The sequence below is a fragment of the Glycine max genome, chromosome 13, assembly GCF_000004515.6.
Source record: "Glycine max cultivar Williams 82 chromosome 13, Glycine_max_v4.0, whole genome shotgun sequence".
Lineage (NCBI taxonomy): Eukaryota > Viridiplantae > Streptophyta > Magnoliopsida > Fabales > Fabaceae > Glycine > Glycine max.
The window spans coordinates 38,290,501-38,314,562 of NC_038249.2; the positions used below are offsets into that span (position 1 = coordinate 38,290,501).

The window sequence follows — 24,062 nt, forward strand, 5'->3', positions numbered from 1 at the left end:
CAATATAAGATGAACAAATGATGAAAATTATTATTAGTGGGGTTTGGTGGCCAGTTTTAAAGAAGCAAGTCTCCCACGGAAAGCATATATTTAATATGTAATAAACAAAGAAGAAATGTATATATATATATATATATATATATATATATATATATATATATATATGAAGACTTGGGAATCTAGGGGTGGGAAATTTGAGTGTTTTGAAAATTTATAAAATGGTTCAACATCATCACATTATATTTTATAGTGTGTATGAGTGTTTGACGTTTGTGGTGAGAGAGATAGGTACGTGCCAAGAGATTTGCCAATTTTTTTCTTTATGGCGAAGTTCACTTTCCACTATTTCTTTGAATTAGTCATTCAAACCATAGAAGTTTGGAAATATTCTTTCAGCTAGCTAACTCCCTAATCTCAAAGTCTGGGGAGAAATCGCATATAACTCTAATAATTTGGTTATGCATCATAATAATTCTATATATATTACTGGTGATTCTTTTAAACGAAGGATGATAATTAGGAGTACAAGCTAACTTGCAAAACTTGTACTCCTAATATATATTTGTCTTCATATTATATTCCTCCCTCCTTTCCTTTTTGAAAACATTTTCCTTACAAAGAATGCATTCTGTATTTAACAAAGGAAATAAACATGTTTAATTGTAACGGGATGATATATATGCACCCTTTCTGTAAAAAAAAACGTCCCCCTTTCGCCGACGCAACGCTCCTTAAGCTTCTTTGATTAAGATAAATAACCTAAATTGCAATTTCCCTATTTTAACATAAGATAAAGATATCATGTATTGATTCCAGTATAGAAAGAGCTTGAATATTTTTTTTTATCTATTGAAATTAAAGATGATATTTGAGAATTTATAAGGCTCATATATTTATTCAATGAGGTAGACTCTTTTGATATATAAAAGACTTAAATATGATTCCTTGTTTATATTATTGACATAAATATATTTAATTTTTTTTATAAATTAACTAATATTATTTTAGTTTTTTAGTTAAAAAAAAACCTTTTGCATTGAATCTTTAATAAAATAATTTTGTTGGTCCTTCTTGGCTGGTGTAACATATTTCTTATCTCTAGGATGGATTAGATGAACAATCAACAAAATATGATAGTTAGTCTCTCTACATGATTCCTTCTCACCACCACTATTACAACCAATATCTCAATCATCATTACTATATTAGAGTTGCTCTCTCTACATTCTAATCATTGTTGTGTCATTATTATCATCAATTTTTACGATATACTATCACCTTTATGATTGTTGTTATAATTATAATGATCACAAGCATTGTTATTATGGTTATTATCATTATTATTTTTATTGCTACCATAATAATTACTATTATTATTATTGTCACTGTAATAACTATTAATGTTATATTATTATCGTTGTCAATTATTATTATCACAACAAAACATGATCTTCAGCACCACCATCACTTATCATTATCAAATCTATATAATTAAATACATGATTTGTTAACATTATAAATGTTATCTTATCACTGAGTTTTTATATCATATCTTATCACAGACAATTATATTTTATTTGAAATTTACTTAGTTTCAAAAGACAAAAAGGAAATAATTGAATTTAAACTTAATTTTTAATAATGTTTTATAACTCCTTTATAGTGTATTTTGATAAAGAGTACTGCATCAATGCCTCTATTAATGCATTGTATTAATTTCAATATCATAGATTAGAAGGAAGAAAATAGAAACTACAGATCCACCTCCTTTTGCAGCAGATCGAATCTTGAAAACCTCACGAGAAGTCGAGAATTAAACAGAAAAAGAGCCTTTGCTTTATTTTTTATACATGGCTCACTTTAAGTTTCTTCGATTCCTTTCATAATTTAAGGGTACTCATGCGTTGAAAAAGATAAACAAGTAAGGCATCATCATTGGATGGAATGATGTATCGAGAGTTTAATTTTGTTGACTTAAACCATAAACAAACATACACATAAAGAAGGAATCGTTTTGAAAAGAATAAAGATAGCTGATGACTTTGGCAATTGTTGTTGGCCATTTAAGGACTTTTTTTGTATTAGCTGACATTGCTTCATAATTGTTTTGTCGTCTTGGCCTGTGGACACTACGTCATCACATGATCCTATCAAGGACAAGGAGGCTCGCTCCATTAATATTTTTCTCTCATCTGAGTATGTGGGAGACTAATTTTAAATTCTGAAGACTTTACAATTGCCTGCCCCGTAAAACCTACTTCAAAATAATGTAAATTAATTCTTTCATAAAATGCTGGATATACTTCCTTCTAATTTGATTTCTTGGTAATTAAACAACAAACATTGGTTATCCCAGCTTTTTTATTCCTAAAAAAAAAGAAGAGAGAGTGCCCGTTGTTCTCCTAAAGTTTTCTAAACAGATTTTTAAAAATTAAAATTAATGTTTGATGCGATGACCAATATCTAGTTTTGGGATGAATTTGATCAAAAAGTGTTAAAATGTTGTATTTTAATAATTAATGTTGGTTAATATTATAAGTTAATTATATTAATTATTTATCATTAGTAAATTTTATTTTATATGATCAAATTAAGTGAGTTTATTAAACTATTAAATAAAATTATGAGTTTAAATAAGTAGGTAGTAGTATTACAAGAATATTATGATCTTTAATATACCAAGTTATCACATATAATTTTCATTTTTTCTGATAAAAAATTATGAAATTTCTATTAAAAAATAAAGAAATTCCAGTTGAGAGAAAAATTGTTGATTAAGTTATTCATTGGTTGTTCATTGATTCAATGATGATTAAAAAATACTCCAGGGACCAATTATAAATCAATGTATTTTACTCTAATCTTTAATAACTATGCACATAGTAGATCCTATGGCTTTTGTTTTAACTTTTTTAAGATATGTCCATGTAAATTTTATCTTCTGCATAAATTAAGAATAAAGATTAAAGATTAAAAATATTTTAACAAAAGGATAAAATAAGAATCCAATCCAATTTAACCCAAAAAGTTTTTGATCGGTTATAATAAAGAATTTAGCAAAATTATTCCATCCAAATCGGCTAATATATTTTTACTACTGGATTTCATTTTTCAATTTAGTCTCTTAATTAAGTTTTAAAATTTTAACTTTAATATCTTAAAGTATTTTTGTTAGACCAATCGTTTTTCTGTCAATTTCTATTTTTTTTAACTTAAGGTATTATTAATTTTGGTTGACATGTACACGGTAACATTTCTCATATTTTTTTCACGTGGTAAAATGAAAGAAGGACAAATTTAGTCTAATAGAAACAATTTAATTTATTAAAGTGATTTTTTTAAAGTTAAGAGACTATATATATAACGAAAGTATAAGATGAGGGTAATTAAAAATGTATTATATATATATATATATATATATATAAAGTAATTGAAATGTAAACTCACTTTTACATCGATTTTGTTTATAAAAAGAACCTAAAAGGCGAGCAATTAGCGAATATGTAATATAATATTCCTCTCTGTTAACCTATTTTTGAATTTTTCTTATAAATTTTTTTTTCGTTTTCTTTATCTCATGAGGAAAAAATTATATGTACCACAGCTGTCGATTTTAAACAGAATTGTAGCACACATTCTTGAAAGAATGATTCTTTTTTTCCTAAATGGGACACAAATTCTTAAACAGAGTAGATTGAGTCCCTAATCCTTTCAAATGTTTCATTTTTTGTCCTTATCATCAAGATTGGCTACAAAAATATTAAGATGATATCATTAATTATAACACAACGTTAACAAGAAATGATTTGAACACATTACATCATCAATATCTTTTTGTCCTCTTTGTATTATTATATATAATATATAAAGAGAGAGATTTGTTTTTTACATGGGACGTTTGGTAGAGAGATTTTTAATGTTTTTAGGAATTTCATATTAGAAATCTTAAATTCCTATGTTTGATATGCATATTTTAAAAATCATTCCATGAATATTTTTTGATTGAGTTTGTCACAAAACATTCTCGCGAGAGGAGGTGATCGAGAATCTAAATTTCCTGAATAATTTTTTTTATTGTGGTAAATATAATTAAAAAAATTATATCACTCTTAAGATCATTTAATTTGGTAAACATTTAACATTTTAGGTAAAAGTATCATGTTAATATTTGATTGTAAGAAAATCTTATATAAATGCTAGGAGGAATATCTATTGGTAAACCAAATAATTTTTAATGTAATCATAATTTTCAAGATTTATAATTCCTCGGTAAAAAAAAAAACAAACTTTTCTTGTATCAAACACTTTCTTATTATAATAAATGGGACCTTTTATTAATTATATATATATATATATATATATATATATATATATATATATATATATATATATATATATATATATATATATATATTAAACTTTCTTCGGCATGTATATATGTTACAAACTGCCATGATACTGAATAGCAATGTTCATAAAACATTTATTTTTCTACTTCTGCATGCCATTTGAAAACATGAATAGTTGAATAAAAAATATAAATGAAAAATTAGTCATTTTTATTATTTCATTTTTTCTACTATATTACTTTTAGGAGTTTATTTTGCACAAAACAATGAAAAATGAAATTTCAAAGATTTCATAAATATGCAACATTATTAAATTACTATGATTATATAACTACAAAGAAAAGTCATTCTTGCATATTCTATTTATCCTGTGTATCGCACGAATCAAAATCTATTGTATATAAATATAAGAATTATTAATTTTTAAAGGGAATATTTTTAGGAGATACTCTTGCTCTTATTGAATCATGTTTTATTTTTTTGGTACATCATATGCTCTTATTGAATCATATTTTTAGGAGATACTCTTGCTCTTATCGGAGTATTCCTCAGTTGCCTTCATTTTTCTCTCATCGTCTCAGATCGTAAGTATCAGAATTCTAACGTGATTTTTCAGCAAATAGGGTTTTACAACGAAGGATAGACCTTTTTCTGTGGTTTCATTATAGATCATTTCAATTTTTTTAGTGAATTTTTTACTGACTGTGCTGTTTGGATAATTGATCTAAAATAACTCAACGCAAAAATTTTAGATTACGACTATGGGCATGGTTGATGAAGGAATGCATGACTCTACTCAGATTTACATGATGATCTCGACGTGATTTACATGTATCACACCGTAATTCTGTCCAGATAAAAAAAATAAAAAAAGGAAAAAATAAAGAAAACAAAAAAAATAGAGAAAACAAACAAAAATCAAAAGAAATAAAAAAAAGAAAAAAATGGAAAGCAACGTGAAAAAAAAAAAGGGAAAGAAAGAAAGGAAGAAAGGCAACACGCAGGAGAAAAAAGAAACCAAAAGTAAAAAAAGAAAAAGAAAAAAACGACTAAAGAAAGAAAAGGTGAGTAAAAAAAGAAAAAAAAATGAACACTAACAAAAAAAACTAATTATATTATAGATTAAACTTTCAAAGAGAGTTCATTAAGTCAAGAAAAGTACATATAAAAGTCTAAACAAAAAAGTCAATCAAAAAAGAGTGGAGGGAAGATGCACAAATCCCAAGAAAAAAAGAAGTCAAGAGAAGAAGAGGAATCATCTGGTAATCATAATTCCCTTTTGTGTCTCTTTTTTGCATTTTGGTTTATTTTTTCCCTTCATTCTCTCTTTTCATCTTTTTATTCATTGTTTCTTTCTGCTTCTTCTTTTTTTTTTTTTTGCATATTACTGTGCCACTCTTTGTGGAAACTCCACCATATTCGTTGACAAGGCCTACACGGTTTTTTTTTTCCTTTGTTGGGTTGTGCACATGTTTCTTTGATGCGTTTTTGTTTTTTTTTTCTATCTTTTGCCAATTCCGGCGAGGCAGTTCCTTTGTCTTTGCCGCTGCCACCATTCTCCCTTGGGCCCTTTGCCTGTGGCATTAGATCCCGTTTTCCCTTTCGTTTTTTTCCTTTTCTTTTTCTTTTTTCTATCTCCGTACTGTCGTTGCCCTTGTGGTGGCCTCATGCCGTTGGACCTTGCACCAGTGGTGCCATCGGCAGCGCGCCACCCTTCGTGGTGGTTTTCGCTTTGGCCGTGTCATTTTCTGCGTGAGGCAACTAAAGTTTTCCAACCCAGTTGCTTAATTGCGGGTTGGGTTGGGTAGCCCCGACCTGATTCCAACCCAACCCTAAAAAAAGGGCAAAAAAAAAAAAGAAACAATCATTGTTGTTTACACCACTCCACTTTTTTAGTACCTCCACTCTTCGCACCACATTTTCTCGCACATGCACCTTTTGTTTTGGGCCTAGCTCATTTTTGCGGAGTCTAAAATAAAATGAACTTTACTATTTACACATTTTTTTAACACATGTGCCTTTTCATTTTGGGCCCAACTTATTTTTATGTAAAGTTTGAAACAAAATAAAACTGATAGTTGTATCCCTTTCATTATATGTGCACCCCCATCACTTAGGATGGTGGTTATGCTCGTCATGTTAGCACTTTGTCAGTATTGACTAAGTCCAAATCAACCCTTTGACTTTGACAAAAAAGGAAAAAGAAATAGAAAATAAAATAATTATATATATTAGTGAATAACTCTATTTTATTGTATTTCTTTATTGGCTTTGTTTATTCTTTAATGAGATTTTATTTTTGTCTTGTTAGTTAGTTTAATTAATATATTGTAAATATCTCATTATTCATCTTATTACTAAGTGTATTACCCATTCATTTGATTTCGTAGGACTGCCAATTATTTATTTATTTTTACAAATTCACATTAGCATTCTTTAGTACATGTTTTATACTATCTATACTCTATGTTGGGTCTCTGACTTCCTTAATGATATCTTCTCTAAAGGGTAACATTCTCAAATATATTCCTTCAATGTTACAAACACTCCATATTGGATCCTCGACTTGCTTGGTAGTGTTTCAATAAAGTGATTAAATTTTGTGAATGTCATGTCATGCTAGGTCTCCGACTTGGCTTGATTCCACAAAGTTTATCACAAAATCAAAATCTTTCAAAAAAAATAATGAAATAAAATCAACCCAATACATAAATTTTTTTCTACGATTTTCTTTTTCTAATTGCACGCACATGTAGATAAGTAGGAGCGAGGAAAATCCATCGTCCACCCACCTAAATTTTGTAATTCATGTGACATTGCACCTATTATTCAGCAATTTTTGTTACCAAATTCCTGAAATCTAGTGATCTAGTTGTTCTAGGAGAAATAAGAATTTTTAATTTACCAAATCCCTAAAATCAAGTCACCTACTTGTTCTCGGAGATACCAGAATTTGAATTTACCAATTTCCTAAAATCATGTGATTTAGTTGTTATAGGAGAAATATGAATTTGAATTTAATTAGCTTATCGCCTTATCCGCTGTATAATTCTAAGGCCAGGTGACGAATCCATAATCTTTATTCTGTTGTCACACAATTGAACATCTTTTGTTTTCAGGAATTCCTCTTCATCTTTTCCCCCTCATTGTAGTATATGTTACGGACTAGCTAGCCTTCAGTTTAATGTTTTGATTGGATGGAGGTTGTAAAATGTGGTCTATCTCGATTGGTTGTAAGATGTTTTAACCACCAAACTAATGCTGTTTTTTATTTTGGTTTCATTTATCATCACAGAATGATATGTCACAGAGAATAATAATAGCAGCGGATCCTTGGCATTTTCTTCTGAACAGTCTGCAGATACTACTTTGTGGGACTCTAGTTCCATAGACGTGATTTTTGAGTGATGGATTCAACAAGCAACGAGCGAGCTAGGGACCTTTTTATGGGGTTCTCAATATTTACCGAGCCAATGAAAACCGAAATCATCGAGCATGCACGTTCAGCCATGGAAGAGTTGTTAAAGATAGGCACTGCAGGGCATCTTTTATGGAAGCCGCAACCAAAGGATAGATATGACATTTTAAATCAAATTGAATATATGAGACAATTTGGTCAGGTTGATTCAACGCTAAATTCACCAACCTTTGCCACATATCAAACCGAGCAGCCAGCATCAATGGAAACTCCTACAGTAGCCCTACAAACTGAAGCTTCACGAGATATGGCATTTATTAACATGTCCCCAATCAGCATTGTTGAATTACTAATGGATGTGGTAAGTTTTTATTTCATCATTTTCATGGTTCATGCCTAGTAGTCAGTCGTAATTTCACTTATATTGCAACTGTTCAAATGGTGCTATCGTGGCATATAACTGCAAAGCTTCAAAAACTGCCTTTGCTTGCGATTGTGGCTTTAACTTAAAGCTATGGTCTCTTTCTATGAACATATTTTTTTTTTTAATGTGATTTTGTGATTTCTATCTCTCTCTAACTCAATTTTTTTGGGATCATTTTGTTGGTTATTATCTAGAATGAATGGTCGAGTGCATTTTACAACATTGTCTCAAAAGCAACAATTGTAGGAACTTTGTTAGGAGCCCAAGGAAGCTATAATGACAAATTGCACGTGGTAAGTTCAGTTTGTTATCCATTCTTGTAAATACTACATGTTATATGGTTTCATTTAGCACATGCATTTGCAACTTGAGTTCTTAGTTATTATCATGAATGCTTACTTGTTGTGCTCATCATATATAAATGATGATTAATTATATATTGAGATGATTTATTTTCAGAATCTATTTGAACATGTCAAGATTAATTACAAGATTATTTGAAATTAAGTACAAATTAAATTATCAAAAATTTATATAAGAAAATTCTATTTTCACCACGAAATATAAATTGTGTTGAAAATGTTAAACGTAATGATCTTTTGTACAAATTTACATTCATATACTTTTTAGTCTTATGTTCTATGTATTTAATTTTACTTAGTGGGATAAGATGATTGTTGTTGTAGTTGTTATAGTGTCATTATGTTTTTTTTATAATGATTATGATTGAGTACACGTGAAACTCATACTTATACCATTTATGTGTATATATTTTTGTTAAAGTGCAAACTATTTATTGTTTATAAAGAGATCATTGCTTTGATGAATCAGTATCATAGGTGGTCCACGATGGACCATGATTTTTACGTTATAGATTAATCTTCCTATCATGAATTCTTAGTTATTACATTTGTCGTTTTTTTCTTCTTATTTCTCTTTTCTTCCACCTCAAATCCACCACCAAAATGGAATGAACAATTATCTTTTTTCCTTAGAATTACACATCAAACAGATGGCTCCCATCTGTTCATCATAGGTGCTGTGCTAGGTATTGCTAATGGTATTTATGCAATATATATATATATATATATATATATATATATATTATAAGTCTTGCCTACTTTGATTGGTTTCAGTTATGCTAATCCTTAAGTTCTTCTCATTCATATACACATTTTTACAGAGAAATTTTATATATGTACAGCATTCTATATGCATCTGAAAATGCCAATCTTACACCAACTTCAGTCACACGCTTTTGTAGATTAATAAAGAATGCTGTTCATTAGAATTTCAAAATTAATGTGAATCTTCTAATTTCAATGCTGTTCTTTTTACAGATGAGCGCAGAACTTCATTTACCTTCTACTACTGTACCGATTAGGGAGTATTATTTTGGAAGGTACAGCAAGAAGTTCTCTCATAACATATGGGGAATTGTGGATATATCATTGGAGAAGTTTATTCCTTCCCCAACGAGTAATTTATTGAAAAGACCATCTGGCTGTTTAATTAGTGGAATGGCTAACGGACATTCTAAGGTTGTTTTCTTATAGTATTTAATTGATTGCATATTGTTCTTGATTATGTTCATTTTGGTAAGCAATAAACAAGGAAGCTAGTTAGTTATAATTTGTTTGCCATCTTTAGGTTGCATGGGTTGAGCATGTAGAAGCAGATCATAGTCATTTGGACAATTATTTCAAGCCTCTAGTCGCCTCTACTCTAGCTTTTGGTGCAAGCCGTTGGCTTAATTCCTTAAACAGATATGGTGAATGGTTACAAACTCTAAGAGCAACAACATTTGTTGCAGATGAAGGAGGTACACATCTCTCTCTCCTTTAATCTTTTTACGATATTTCATTATATGACTCTGCATCCTTTTTTTAATTTGTGCTTTCTTTTATACAAGTACTACTCAATTTCAATAAAAATACAAGCCTGTTCTTATTTGGTTTAATATCTTCTATTTTAAGTAAGATTAATATATATAGCACGTTTTAACTGCTTTTATTAAATTTGATTGTTTCTTTTTATATGAACAGTTCTTATACCCCAAACTGGGAGGACAAGTTTCTTGAAGCTGGGAGATAGAATGATGAAAACCTTTTGTGCAAATGTGAGTGCTACCGCAGACAATCCATGGATGAAAATAACTAGTTTTCATGGTGATTCAGATGTGAAAGTCATGATCAAGAATAATGTAGAAGATACTGCAATGCCTCCTGGTACATCTGCGGTTTTCACTACTTCTGTTTGGCTGGAAGTCTCCCCAAATCGATTATTCAACTTCCTACGTCATGAGAATTCCAGAACCAAGGTATGTTCAATAACTTTTTTCTGAACCTAACAAATATTAATATTAGCTTAAATTATTTTTTTAATCATTTACTTTATTATTTAAATTCGATCTAGTCTTTTAAATTTTTTGAGTTCAATGTGATTTTCTAATTTTTAAAGCTATTTGATCCTAAAATCTAAATTAAATTAATGATATTAAAAAATGTGATTTAATGATAATTTTAAATCGTTAGAAAATATAATTTTTTTAATATTATTGATTCAATTTAGACGATATAAGATCAAATTAAATGAATTTTAAAAATTATAGGATCAAATTAAATCTAAAAAAAACTATAAAACTAAATTAAATCTAAAAATTAAATTAGAGAAACAAAACGTAATTTAATGTTATTATTAATAGAGATATAAGGAGTACTCCAACCTTATATGTACCAAGAGAAAATACTTAAAACAAATATTAACCTAATTATTGAATATAATTCAATTAAAAATATTTATAAAATAAAGAAAGCTTAAAAATTAATTGAAAAGATAAGGCGCTTCAACGTAAGTATAACTGATATACTACCTCGGGTTGAAAAAATTAATTTTTAAGTTTTCTTTAATTTGAAAAATGATTACACTAGAGGCATTTACCATGGTGGGGAACTTTAATGCTGATTCTGTTTCTTTTTTTCAACAGACTAATTTAATTATGATGGCATCAATAAAGCTCAATGTAATGCCATTTATAGTGCCACATGTTCTAACGTGTTTGTTTGTTGATTTCGTTGAAAAATTACAGTGGGATATGCTTTCACATAGACTTGTTATTCGAAAAGTCGCGTCCATACCTAAGGGAGAAAATCCAGGGAATTGTGTTTCCTTACTGCGTGCAAATGTAAGCATCTGTAGTCTATCAGCTTTTACCTTTCATTTGAATTTCTTCAAACTCAATCTAAAACCTAATTTAAACCACCCTTTATTTGCCCTATATATTCTTAGACCTCACAGGGCAAGCTTCAGATCTTTTATCTGCAAGAGAGTTACACAGACTCAACAGGTTCCTACGTGGTATATGCTCCACTAGACGAGTCAGCTATCACAGCTATTGTAAAGGGAACAAACCCTGATAGAGTGATGATTCTACCATCAGGGTTTAGTATACTTCCCGGAAGGTTGCAAGGAGATGAAGATAGAGGCACCACTGGAAGCCTTCTAACTGTTGCATTCCATGTATTTGAAAGTGTCACAAATAAGTCACATATCCTTCCTGAGTATATCCACACCATGCGCAAAGTCATTACAGATACCGTTACCTCTATAAAGGACATAGTGCAGTATCATAATCGACCCAACAATTGGATGGAGGATTCAGATTTTCTAGTCAGATTCTAAATGGCTATATGCAGCTCCGGGTTTTATGTGGCAAAATGTAATGTAGTGTGTAGTGTAGACTATGATGTTACTTTGTTCTTTTGGGTATTTCAATGCTGAAGCACATGTACATTGCAGCTAGGTATTGTGGAAGTTGGTATATATATACTTTTCTCTCTCTCTTTTTTTTCCCGTGAGTAGTATTTGTACCGCAATGAATTATTGTTGGTTATTATTTTGAGAAATCTAGTAGGATGACCAAATAATGGTGAGGATGGTGAAAGTGTAAAAACACAAAACAGACTTCCTGCAATGTTTCGCGTGAGTTTGTTTTCCTTGATAATGTCTTGCTAGGGATCCAAGTTGGATTTCACACTCTAGTTTTTTTTTTTTTTTGAAGGTGGAAGGAAATTTCATTGAATAACGAAGCCATATTCCTATACGTCAGCAGATAAAGCTGAGTGAATCAGGAAACTCCTCCAAAACAAAGTAAAGGTTTGTAGCAAGTAAGGGAGCTACCATATTGCTTGCCCTACGTGCGTGCATAATATTTAAAGAAGCGAAAGTATGAACAAACATTTTTTTTTCAAGGAGAAATTAATTGTTAATTTATTAATTTTTATTAAAAAGAAGAATAAATTCACGATTTTTTTTATAATGTCTTTCTTTTTTTTTAACCACCAACTAATCTTATATTTTTCTCAACAATCATCTTACAATCATGAATAATAATCATAAAAAAATAATTAAGATTTGCTTATATTTAAAATTAACAAATGTCAATTTTTTTATATAAACATATATTAAAACTAATTGAAAATTTTATTTGATTGTCCAATAAACATATTTTTTTTTCTTGATACCTTTTTAAAATAAATAAAGATTTTATTATTTTTTTTTATTTTACACTTTTCAATTACTTCAACAATTAATTTACTAAACAATTCTAATTTAATAAGTTAGTTTTTCAGTTTCCAACTTATCAGCTAGTTGTGTTTATGTTTGACAAAATATTTCATTTAGATTTTAACTTTTTAACTAGTTGAAAAGTTTATTTGACTATTTGGTAAACACGCTTTTTTTTGTAATAATGTCATGTCTTGATAGCTTCTATCATTTTTTAACATTAATTTCTAGCTTTTAATATTTTCTTCCCTTTTTATCGGTAATATATTTATCAAATATTTTGCTTATCCTTTTTAAATAAATCATAATTTTATTATTTTTCAATCATTTTATATTTTTCAATTATTTTAACAATTAATTTTATTGAATCCTTAAAAGTTAACAAGTTAGTCTTTAGCTTCCCGCTAACTTTCTAGCTAGTTCTCTCAAACATGACTCGAAGGGCCAACCCACACTATATAATAAATATTAAATAAAATATAATAACTTTTTAATATAATTTATAATTTTATATTACATGTTATATTCTTTTAAAAGGAAAAACATATTCATTAAAATTAAGATAGGTGTCTACTAGATTAACAAACCCAAAACAATATTATTAATTTGACTATTCATTAGACATAATTTAAATGATTTTGTCAATACTTGTTAAGTGGCATGATGCATAATAAATAATTTTGTGCATTTGGATTTTATTTTTTTTACATAGAGTCATTTTTTATTAATTTTTAAATTGGCCTAATGGCCCAACAACCGGACATAGGACTGGACTAGGTCTAAGAAATTTCAATCTAAAAGAATATGGATTAGACTTAGATCTTTGGTTTAATTGGACAATCCCACTCATCCATTTTGTTAGTCCTAGGCTCCTAGTACATGATGAGTTAATTATATGAATCTATAAAATTTTATACACTGTTAGTGTATAATCCTTCTTTCTTTTAATATTTTTAGAGAAAACTAGTGTTATCTTTATATAGTAAAAGATATTTCTATATCTTTAATTTATGGAAACCTAGTTTACACAAACCTAATTAATATTTAAAATTATATCTTTAATTCAATAATTTTGCTTTATCATCTACCGAAATTTATATAGTAAAAGGGGAATAATATTTTGTTAAAAAAAGAAAAATACCATATCATATTTAAATTTATTAAATTTTAAAATATTATTTTATTTCATTAATTTATTCTCATTATACACTTTCTCTTTAATAAAAGAATGCCAATTATTATACTTTATTAATAAAATAATAATTTTAAAATGGTAATATTTTCAAATAATAAGATAATATTATAAAACATTGCATATTCCAGAAAAATTTAATATATGAAAAAAAAGGTATTTAATTTTGTAACTCTCCTTTGTTAATTTTCATATCCACCCTTTGTTACGAAATCATATTTTTATTTTTAGAAACAAACAATACTACTCTTTCCTAATTATTACTTATCTGATTAATTTTAAACATTAAAATTGTTATAAATATTTTTTTAGATTGAAAGTAGTTGAAGTTAAATTGGTTATTGTAAATCTTATTATTAATTAAATTTTTAAAATTCGATTCATATATCAAACATTTTTAAACTAAGAATATAATTTATTTTTATATATTATTACCTATAAATTAAATAAATTGTTTTGCCTCTCAAAAATACATTATTAATTCCATGCATAGCATGGGATACACACGCTATATATTCACACACACACAAAAAAAAAATATCACGTAATTTAATGGACATCACTCATCATGCAACTGGGAGCACAATCTCTCCTCATTTATGGTTATCATGCAATTGCATTTAATTTAATATTAATACTAATTAACAATTTATAAGGATCATCAAATATATAAATTGAGCATTTTCCATCTCCACTCGTTGCAACACTCAACAAATGTCGACAAAGGCACTCACAAATAACATGGCCATCATCTTCTACATGGCTCTGATTTTGTCAGGCATTACCTGGATCGCATGTATGAAGGAAGACACACACTACTCCAACACTTACCTCCTCCATCCTCGGCAACTTCTTCAAGAGTCATCATCAGTTGCAGATCCAAAGATACCTATTATACCGATTATTGGTATAGCTATCATAGGGGGTATCATTGTGCTGGCTATTGTGTATTACTTAGTACGTAGGTTTTGTTTTCCACCATCCTCTTCTAATCCTTCCCAGCCGAATTCCCCTCCACCAAGTCCATGATGGAGACACAAAATAATACATGCTACAAAAATAAAATTTACACGCGCACATATAATGTAACAATAATGTATCTCATTATAGTGTGTAGTTTATCAAAATAAAATTTATGGTTATCAACAAAAATTGTTTGTCTTCTCAGTTTTTTTTTTTTTTTTGGATTTAAGTTTCTTCTTTTTTCTTTTAAATTGCCGTAAATCTTTTAAGAAAATTGTTTTTTTAAATTTGTCGGGTTTTTTTTTTCTATTTCTTAAATTGTAAGGCTAAATGTACATAATATCACTTGGTTTGGTTATTGCACTTTTGTTAAATCATTGTTCATATTCTTTCATTAATTTTGTAAAGTTTGGCCAATTATTATGTGTGATCGATATTCAAAATTTCAATCATTTCTTCTCAAAAAAATTCAATCATAATTGCATCTTTGCTTTGTCTTGAGAAATTTAATTTATACTTTTCTTCACCATTTTAATTATGTGAATATGAATAAAGATACTAAACATATTTTAATTAATTTTATATCGATAATCTATATAAGATAAAATTATTTGATACACTATTACTTTTTTTGAGTTGATTACTTTGTATATATAAAATTATATATTTGAAAATGCTAAGGATAAAATTTGACACAAAATTTAAATGAAAATACATTCATATATAATTATTCTTAATGCACATTATAATTAGATGTTGTTATCTCGTTGGCAAGTACACCAAATTGTCGTAGTAAAGTACTCGGAAGTCCGAGTGTCGAATCCACAGGAACTTTGTTTGTACTTAGATTAATGCAAATCCAAATTTACAAGCAAGAGATAATAAATTTAAAATAAAAGATAAAGAAAGATAATAGATAAGATAAAAGAATTAAAGATAAAAATGATAAAAGATTAGAAAGATAAAAGATAAATTCAAGATAAAATAATATTAGGAACTAACTTGTCTTGTTTGCATATGATGTATGAGTTTATGATTTTTTCTTTACCAATTCAGGTTATTCTATCCCATACCCACATTTATTCATTTACTTGTCCCTGATGCCTCACAATGACAAGCCTATTTTATCTCCCAAATGTCTTTGCAAAGACTCATAGATAAAATACATGAAAGTTTTAATTCTAGATGTTTGTTTTGAGGCATGGGCATAATGCAATTGCTCTATGCCTATCAACGATTTTATTATGATATCTTTTTTTCTTGTTCTATTAGAAGTTATCCTCTCCTGAGCGTCTAACCCCTAGATCTTAAAATCTTGTTTAGAAGTTACCCTCTCCCGAGCATCTAACCCCTAACAGAATATAAAGATGAATATGTAAGATAAAAAACAGAAAAGAAAATAGGAAAGAAAAACCTGGTATTGCATTGATAAATAGTGAAGAGTACATCATACATCGCGTTGGCTTTTTAGGCCTGCCAGACCCTAACTAAGGGTTTAGCCACTCATGGCCATTGAGGGCTTTACAATGAGAAGGGGTGAAAGAAAGAGAGGGAGTAAATGAAACCCCTAGGAGAGGGGTTGTGTCGTAGTGTCAAATCCACATGGAATAAATTTAAAATAAAAGATAAAGAAAGATCCCTTGGACTGGCTCTCTATTTATAGCTGCTGAAGTGAACTTTGGGCCTTTGTAGGCGCGCTTAGCGCGTGTAGATCGCGGGCTTAGCGCGCGTGCTTCTATTGGATCGCGGGCTTAGCCTGCTTGTTGCAGGCTTAGCACATGTGCTTCCTGCCCGCTTAGCCCATGACGCGTGCTGAGCGTGCGTATTGGACTGGACCTTCTTCAAATTTTCTTCTTTTCTTCAATTTTTCTGCCCTTTTTGCTTGTTACACCTCTAATTTTTATATGTGCAACTAAAATCCAACAAAACATCAATTCTTTAATATTTAAGCGCAAATAACTGCTAAATAATTATTTTTAAAGACAATTTTACCTTATTTTCTATTATCAAAATACAATTATTTAGCAGTTATCAGATGTTTTTAAAATTGTATGAATAAAAATTCACTAAGGGTGCGTTTGGATACAGAATTTTAAGTAAGGAATATAAGAGAATTTAAATTTCTTTAGTCTAACACTACAAGAAACAAGCTCGTTTGCCAGGGGCGGATTCCCTGGGAAAAGAACAAAAAGCCCTGGGAAATGGACGTTTGCCAGGGGCTAAATCCCTGGGAAAAACGCCCATCGCAAATCAGTTTGCCAGGGATTTCACCCCTGGCAAAAAAACGAGGGGCTGGCCCTGGCAAAATCCCTGTCAAAATCCCTGTCTTAGCCCCTGTCTTCTCACTGACGCATCTGCACACTTTTCTGACGCGCTGCTGTACTGACACAAGTCAAATCATACAGTGCCAGGGGTTTTGCCAGGGATTTCACACACACTTTTCTCACTAACTTGTTGAAGCTTGAGAGAACAAATTCAGAGAGCAAGGAGCAGCAGGAGGAGGCAAATTTGGACACTGATACAATAAAAAATATTTATGTTAATAAGTAGTAACAAATAAAAACAGAAAAATATAATAAGTGAAAAGAGTGTTACCAAATTATAGAACAAGTGTATGAACTGAATGATAATGGACTGAAAATGAACTGGTGAGGATGGAAATGGAAACCGAAATTTTTTCTAAGTTTCAAAAACACAACATTGAGCATGAGGATAAACACGCGGTTTGGCTATATAGTGTAAAAAAACCCAGAGAATAACTCACGGAATGCCCCTCACAAAACAACAGAGTCAAAGGCTAACCTCCTAGCTTCAGCTATATGAGCAGAACGGTGTAGCTAGGAAAGCAGGGATTCCTTTTTGCCAGGGGCTGCAAGCCATTTCCGAGGGGTAACACCCCTGTCACGTCTGGGCCGCACAGCTTTTTGCAGTGCATGGTCATGTCGTGTTGACTTATGGGAAGATTCCGTCAGCTTTACAGAAAACGAGGGCATACCCGTGTGTTTGGCCGTGTGAAAACAACATGCTGTTTTAAAATTCATTTCCCGCTCTTTTTTTTGCCAAGGCTTTTGTATTTTTGCGAGGGACAAACCCCTGTGTAAATGTAAGTGGTCCCAGCCTTCTCAAATGTCATTTTGCCAGGGGTTTCCTTGGCTTAGTCCCTGGGAAATTTGCCAGGGGTTAATGTCCCTGTCAAAAATCCCTGGCAAATGGGCATATTTCTTGTAGTGTAAAATTCTTTGTTCAGATGTTTTTTATGAAGAATTTAAAGTTTTTAAATTTGAAAATAGAATTTTAAACAACTAAAAATGTGAAATTTTAATTTCTTCCTAGAAGCTGGAGAATTAAAATTCTCTTCTTAAAGAAAACTTTCCAAAACCTGTATTTCCTTTATAATCTTCATCTTGTTGGTGAACTATATTATACTTCATGACAGGATGATTTTAAACCTGTGCTACGTGAGCTTTTGGCAACTCATCCAGGGCTGGAGTTCCTGCAGAGCACACCTGAGCTTCAAGAGAGATATGGTTTGTCTTCCATCTTGGTTATAACCTTGCATTTAGGGGTTTATGTAAATTTAACTCTAGATATCAATAAATAAATTTGAAATTCTTTTTACCACCGTGAATGCTGGAAAGAGTGAAAATTTACAAGTATTGATTGACTTTTATTTTTTCCAACATTTTTACAGGATTTCTTGTCATTTGCTACTAAGGGAATCAATAATCAAATTGAGCAAGCTATCCTCAGGGCTGATAAAATTGGGGTTAAAGTCATCAGCCTTGCTCCATTGCTTAAGGTCTGCACGTTGAACTTTTTTTTCTTATTTAATCTGACAAGCATAGTAAAACAAACGGGTTAATTTATTGAATCTGGCCTTCTCTGAGCATAGTAAAACAAATTGAGCAAGCTATCCTCAGGGCTGTTGCCTTTTGTTGATTTTTTTAATGAGTTTTTTTTTTATTATTGCAGGAAAAATGCTTGGATGTTTTTCTGGAAAATGCTCTGGAAGCATCAGATCCATAGTCAAGCACCCTGAGCTACCTGTAATAGCTTCTTGTGGTGAGTGCTTCTCTTTGATTTCCCTTTATTGCATATTCCTTGAATATAAGTAAGGCTCTCTAATGCAGTTTTTGGGTTTGTTTCTAAAATTATTTTGGTTTTGTGGAACAAATTTATATCTTCTATTTCGTTATCTACTTTTTCTTGATTGCTCCTAAAGCTCATCCAAAATATACAAGGCGTGTAGCTACTGGATCTCATTTTTTCTTGGTCTGATAAAAATATATTAAGTTCCTGTCATCAATTCAATTTCATATTTTTCATTTCAGGACTGGACAACTATTTACGCCTTTGGGATACAAAGACAAGACAGCTTCTTTCTGCTGTAGGTTTTATACCCTATTTCTTTTTCCATGGCAGCATGCTATATAGTTGTTGTTAATGGGATATATATGTATGCCTGGAAAGTGGAAACTAAAATGATTTAGTGATATTTGTCCATTGTAATTTCTGAACTATTTATTGTAATATCAGATAAATTGACCCTGTTATAAAACCTATAAACTAAAGCCTATTAACCTGTGTTAAGATTAAACCTTTATTCTGGTAGGGACTGTTTTGTATTTCTTTTTACTTCAATTATTCCTATACTGTTAGAGTTACGAGGACCAGGGAAAAAAAAGTGGTATATTGTGAACAAACACAGGTTTTTTATGGCTGACATGGAAACCTTTCTACACTTTTCTACACTTGAACAATTGAACTAATTAACTAGGTCCCAAGAATCATTTATTTAATTTTTTACCTGGGCAGGTTTTCTGAAGCAACTTATAGTACCTTTTATTGAAAAATTGTGTTAGATTGTAGATATTTTTTTTAAAAAAATAGAAGATTATTTATCTAAAAATTATTTTAGAATAATACCTTTTCTAATATGCGATTTTAAGAATCCTCGGTGAAAACAGTCTGAGTATGCCAAAGAATCGTCGCGCTATTTTTTCTAATAGTGCCAATATGTTAAAGACGAAATACAAAAAAAAGTTGTCAGAAACCATATTCAAAATCTAAAATTTTCAGAAAAAAAATGTAATTAACTAAAATGCACATCTTTTTTTTCAAATCATGTAATAACTAAATAACTTTGAATCTTAACTATAGAGCTATTCCTCAAACTGCGAAACAGTAGTAATTCTTCCCCTTATAATTATTGAGTTTTGTATAACTATTTGCATCTGTAAGCAAGAAAGAGCAAATACATTCACATACAAATGATTTAATTTCTAAATAAATTCACATTATGTTTTAACACACATGCTATGCCTTTATGAATCGAGATGGGAGAAATAAAAAAATGAAAATAGATGAAAAATAAAGTAAAAATAAAATATATTGAGTCAAAGAGAAATGAGAAAAAAAGATAAATGAAAATTACTAAAAAAATAGAATAAAAAAAATACATATGGAAACCCACTCACTTCTATTTTATCATTTCTATTAAAAAAATAAGCCTAATTATTAAAAAAAAGATAAATGAAAATTATTAAAAAAAATTCTCTCATTTCTATTTTATCATACCAAATAAGCCTAATTATTTTCACCTCCTCTCCAACCCAACAATCTGTAAATTCACATTAGATTAATTCACAGCCAGTGAAACTCAGAATTAATTTAGAGTAAAGCACGAAGCTTGTCACACAAAATATCAACATGGAAGGACTCTAAATTGTTGCTTAGCAATATGTTTCTCACTTTTCTGTGATTTTCTCTCACCTGTCTCCCAAGCTCATTCTCATCATCCATCACAATTTTCACAGCTTTACATACACTTTCTTTTGTGAACGACCCATCATCTTCTTCACTTTTCTCCACTTCCACCCCAACCTTCAGCTCCCTACTCATCATTCGTGCAGTGATGACATAATCAGAACCTAGGCGAGGTAAAAACACCAACTGACACTCACTCACAAGTGCCTCAGTTATAGAACCAGCCCCGCAGTGTGTTATGAAACACCCAACAGAAGGATGCCCTAAAATCAATTGTTGCTGCACCCAACCTTCATACACAACCCCTCTTCCTTGAACCCTTTCTCTGAACCCTTCTGGAAGTGCTTCTTCAATAGACTCAAAACCATTAGGAGGCTTAAGTGCTGCAAGAAAGGGAAAGCCTGTTAGTTCAAGACCAAGCAACAACTCTAGAAATTGATTTTGCTGTAAAGTGGTTTCACTCCCATATGCACAGAAAATAACAGAACCAGGGTTGAATTCCTCAAGCCATTTGACCCATTTTCCCTCTAAAGTAGTGTTTGGTGGCTCAGGTAAAAGAGGCCCTGAAAGTAAAACAGGCTTCCCATGTTGTGTTTCAAGATAATCTACATAAGGCCCTTCTATTTCTCTGCAACCTTTGAACCCAATTGCATCCGACAACCTAGTACCGATGTCGAAACGGTCGTACATCAAAACACCACTGCCGAACTCCACCTTCCCCATGCGAACGACGAATTGAGCTTCGTGTTCGTGAAGCGTGATCGAAGAATCAGGGAACCCCGGAGAGGGTTTCGTGAAATCAGTTTCACTCAGGTCTCTTCCATTGTGATATCTTTCCGGGGAACCGAAGTAAGCCACTGAAACTGCATTAACTATGAAGTATTGGACGCTTTTGATTCCTAGGCTCCGAGCCAGGTTTGGAAGCCAGAAAGAGAAATCAAAGAAAACAATTTGCGGCTTCAGTTCCCTCAGTAGAAGCTCGATGTCCTTCTCTATGCGATCCATAGCGGTGGCAAGAAGAGGGAAGAAAGAGAAGAGCACGTCTGAAGTGGTTTCTGCATCATGAGGAAGGCCATCAACGTGAGGAACTGTGATGGGGACAAGGGTGATGAGGTGTGGGTGTTGGTTGAGATGTTGTATCTTGGTTTGTGTTCTTTTGGGGACTATGAAGGAGATTTTGTGACCTCTCTTTGCTAACTTGTTGGAGAGGTGAAGAAATGGGATAAAGTGTCCCATGGCAAACCATGGATACATTGCTATGTGCATAGGATTAGGAGGTGCGTTCTCCATGGCTAACTGGGGTTTTCTGCAGTATAATAAGATCACATTTATGAATGTTTGTAATCGTCACATTTATTTATGAATGTCTTTCAATCCATCTCTAGGAATTACTGAATCTTTCTTTTTATCCAAATGCTGAACCAATAACATTGATTAAAAATATTTAAATCAAATATTTTTATTAGGAGATAAAAAATTATATTATTCAATTAATATTTTATTATTTTAATTCTTTAACCAATAATTTTAAAAATGACTTTTTTTATTATAATTTATCTTCTTAATTATCATTTAATCTGTGTTATTTACAAAGCATTCTACCGCCACTTTTCAATTTAGTTTACTCAATATTTATTTCTTTCTCAAAAGCAACCTAATATAATGGCACTAGTGATCGCAGTCTGTTCCCTGGATATGTATGTGTATCCACGACTGGTTTGTCTGTCTTCCACCCATTTCCAATTAGTCTACTGTTCTATATGCGATTCAAAACGAATCTATCCTTTGTAACTTTAATTGTTTTGGTGTTTTTTCTTCGTCTGGTAGTTAATGTTGGTTGGCACAAATTAATTGCGATGTGATTCGGAAGTGATGATGACTGATGACAAAGAAATTCACACCTTATAGTCTCTCTATCAGCTGCAGGAAGACAGGAATGGAGTCCTGATATTGAAAAAAAAAGAGAATTAAAAAATTTATAAATAGGATAAGTATTATGTTTAAAGAGAAACTGATGTAAAAATGAGATAGAAGAAAAAAACTAAGAAGTTCATAATATCCCTACTAATTTATAAAATTTAATTTTTCAAGAAAAAATTCAATTTTGTTATATATATATATATATATATATATATATATATATATATATATATATATATATATATATATATATATATATATATATATATATATATATATGATTTCACTAATAAATTTCTTATTTTTTTAGTATAAGTGTAGTAACTAGTTATCACTAAATATCTTAACATATATAAGGGTATGGCCTCTTAACCTACTCATAATAAAAAATATATAAAATATATAAGAGTGTGTACGTTAATAAAGTAGATGTTGTTTGTGTGGGATTTGTTAATGTGGAAACTCTTATTTATTTAATATGAGTATGTTAGTTAACTCTAACGAGATAATATCTTAAAATATATTAATGATAAATATTGTATTAAAATAAAAAAAAATTAAAGGAAAATGATACAAAAATGAGATAGAACAAAATTAAGAAATTCATAATATCTCTGTTCATTGAAAAAAAAATTAATTTTTCATGATAAAATTTAATTTGATTATATATCTATATATATTTATAATCTTTCATTGTTTTAATATGAGATAAAAAAAATTACATATACTATTCTGTAATAATTATGAGTGTATATTATTATTAAAATATATGATTAATTTCATATATAAATTTATTAAGAATTCAATTAAGATGATGTGGCAATATATTGTAGATTTTTTTTAATTTCTAATTTTTTATCAATATGATCTATATGTTTATCATGAGGTGATGATGTAGCAATGACAAAATATAAAAATTAAAAAATTTAAGGATCAAAGTCAAGATTTTTTTTATTAGGAATTAAATTCAAAGTCTAAATAGTAAAAACATCTAAAAATTTCAAGAAAAAAAATCATATTTAAGACTTATAAATACAAATCATTAGATGTTATTTAAAAGGTGACGACTAAAACAAATACACAAGTTTTCCAAGTGATCATGTATTAAGTAAATAACTTTTAATCTTGAATATATATGTGTATGAGAGATTTTGCTAATATGTACATTCTTATTTTAGTATAAGTGTCTTAATAAATTATAACTAAAAAATATTTTAAAATACACAATATAACTTACTAAAACACCCATTCTACAAAATAAAGGTATGTATGTTAATAAATATTTGTGAGATTCATTCAATACAATACACACTTTTATTTTTATTTTTTTTAGTAAGAGTGTTTTAATAAACTATAACTAGATAATATCTTAAAATATATTAATTAGTATAACTTGTTGAGACACTCATACTAAAAATAAGATAAGAATGTATATGGTAAAAATTTATATATATATATATATAT

General features: G+C 29.8%; 2 protein-coding genes across 2 annotated transcripts; one reads left to right on the forward strand and one right to left on the reverse strand.

Moving 5' to 3' along the window:
* The first annotated feature begins 7,756 nt into the window (after positions 1–7,756).
* On the forward strand, positions 7,757–10,672 carry LOC102662817 (homeobox-leucine zipper protein MERISTEM L1). The gene is made up of 5 exons (XM_041007945.1): positions 7,757–8,128; positions 9,532–9,732; positions 9,842–10,013; positions 10,237–10,511; positions 10,652–10,672. The coding sequence occupies exons 1-5, from the start codon at positions 7,757–7,759 to the stop codon at positions 10,670–10,672; spliced, it is 1,041 nt and encodes a 346-aa protein (XP_040863879.1).
* A 9,418-nt stretch (positions 10,673–20,090) lies between these two features.
* Positions 20,091–22,052, reverse strand: LOC100807403 (UDP-glycosyltransferase 79B30-like). The gene has a single exon (XM_003543251.5). The coding sequence runs from the start codon at positions 21,966–21,968 to the stop codon at positions 20,583–20,585; it is 1,386 nt and encodes a 461-aa protein (XP_003543299.2). The 5' UTR covers positions 21,969–22,052; the 3' UTR covers positions 20,091–20,582.
* Between the last annotated feature and the right edge of the window lie 2,010 nt (positions 22,053–24,062).